The 1,672-nt window shown below is 71.5% G+C and overlaps 1 protein-coding gene across 1 annotated transcript in view; it reads right to left on the bottom strand.

Moving 5' to 3' along the window:
- The window catches only part of AURANDRAFT_59602 (hypothetical protein), a gene marked incomplete at both ends in the record, with an annotated part of 8,363 nt that extends 7,246 nt beyond the window's left edge, over nucleotides 1-1,117 (bottom strand). The window contains 3 exons of the mRNA XM_009043370.1: nucleotides 8-33; nucleotides 172-673; nucleotides 722-1,117. Of these exons, the coding sequence (XP_009041618.1) occupies nucleotides 8-33; nucleotides 172-673; nucleotides 722-1,117 (924 nt within the window). The remainder of the gene's footprint in view (nucleotides 1-7; nucleotides 34-171; nucleotides 674-721) is intronic.
- Nucleotides 1,118-1,672: the final 555 nt, after the last annotated feature.

Consider the following 1,672-nt stretch of genomic DNA (forward strand, 5'->3'; position numbering starts at 1 on the left):
GAAGGACAGCGGCTGCTCCATGCCGACGAGCGCCTGGGCGCGCGAGAGTGATTCAAGTTCTCTTCAACATGAGTGTTCCGCGCGCGCGCGTTCCGGAAAAAGCATCCACGCTTCGAGAGCGCTCCGAGAGATGATCGCTCGTCCAAAAGTCAGCCGAAACGAGTGGAAAACGGCCGAGATAGGAGCCTTTGGGAATTTCGCTCTCTTTTCCTGCCCCGACGAGCGCGAGGATCTGCGCGAGGTGGTTCTGGAGCACGTCGCGGATGATGCCGTAGGCGTCGAAGTAGCCGCCGCGGCCGAGCGTCGAGATGGTCTCGAAGCAGCAGATGTCGACGCGCGCGACCTTGGTCCGGTCCCAGATGCCCTCGAAGCAGACGTTCGCGAATCTCAGCACGAGCACGTTCATGACGAGCTCCTTGCCCAGGTAGTGGTCGATGCGGTAGGCCTCGTCCTCGCGGAGGAGCGCGCCGAGCTCCGCGCAGAGCGCCCGGCAGGACGCGGCGTCGCGGCCGAAGGGCTTTTCTAAGACGAAGCGGTCCGCGGTGCCGCCGCCCCGGAGCCCGCCGCCGCGGAGCGACCGGCAGATGGGCCCGTAGAGGAAGGGCGGCACGGCCATGTAGTAGACGCGCACGCGGGCGGCGGCGCCGCCGCGGCCCCGCGCGCCCGGCGCGGCCTGCGCGGCTTCCAACCGTTCGAGCTCCGGCCGCAGGCGGCCGCGGACGTGGGCCGCGTCGTCGAACTGGCCGGCCACGTAGGCGCAGCGCTCGAGGAAGGACGCGCGCTCGCGCTGCGCGTGGGCGCTGTCGTAGATGGCCCGGTAGACGCGCTTCCGGAAGTCGTCGACGGTCAGGTCCGCGCGCGCGTAGCCTAAAATAACGACGTCCGGCGGCAGCAGCCGCTTGCGCCAGAGCGCGAAGAGCGTCGGGTAGGTCTTCTTCGTCGCCAGGTTGCCGTCGGCGCCGAAGATGACCAGCGACGTCCAGGCGGCCCCGCCCAGGGCGTCGACGGGCGCCGCGGCACCCGGCGCGAGGCGCAGCTCGAGCTCCGCCACGCGGCTCCGCAGCTTCTCGACCTCCGACGGCGCGTCGGGCGTCGACGTCTCCGGCGCGTCATTCATGGTCGAGCGCGATGCACGGCGGGGAGAGCGTGGGTGTGCGAGCGGCGAGGTCGAGGCGACTCAAACCATCGCAAGAGGCACTCAATCGAGGCACGGCACCTTGCATAGCCCTTGCATCGAAGTGAACGCCGTACAAATTTGTTGCACCGGGCTGCCGTGTCCTTGGTCGCATCCTTCGTGGTCCCGTCGCGCGGCGCGGCCGCGTCCTGGTCGCCTCGTGTCGTGGTCCGGCGGCGCGGCGAGGCGCACCCGCGCCGTCGGGCACAGAGCCACAAAACATGGCCGCCGCGCCGCCGCCGCGGAGCCGAGAAGAGGCGTGGAACTCGTCGCCGCCGCGCGCGTCGCGGGCGTGGTCCGAGGACCTCTCCGCGGACGCCGCCTCGGACGTCGCCGCGGACGCCGCCGCGGCGGACGGCGAGGACCCGCGGCGCCGCGCGCCGTCGCGCGCGTGGTCCGAGGACCTCGCGTCGTCCGACGACGAGCGGCGGCCGCCGCCGCCGCCGCCGCGCGTGCGGCACCTGGAGTCGCTCGTGGCCTGCGAGCGCGAGGCGATCG

The sequence above is a fragment of the Aureococcus anophagefferens genome, assembly GCF_000186865.1.
Source record: "Aureococcus anophagefferens unplaced genomic scaffold AURANscaffold_52, whole genome shotgun sequence".
Classification (NCBI taxonomy): Eukaryota; class Pelagophyceae; order Pelagomonadales; family Pelagomonadaceae; genus Aureococcus; species Aureococcus anophagefferens.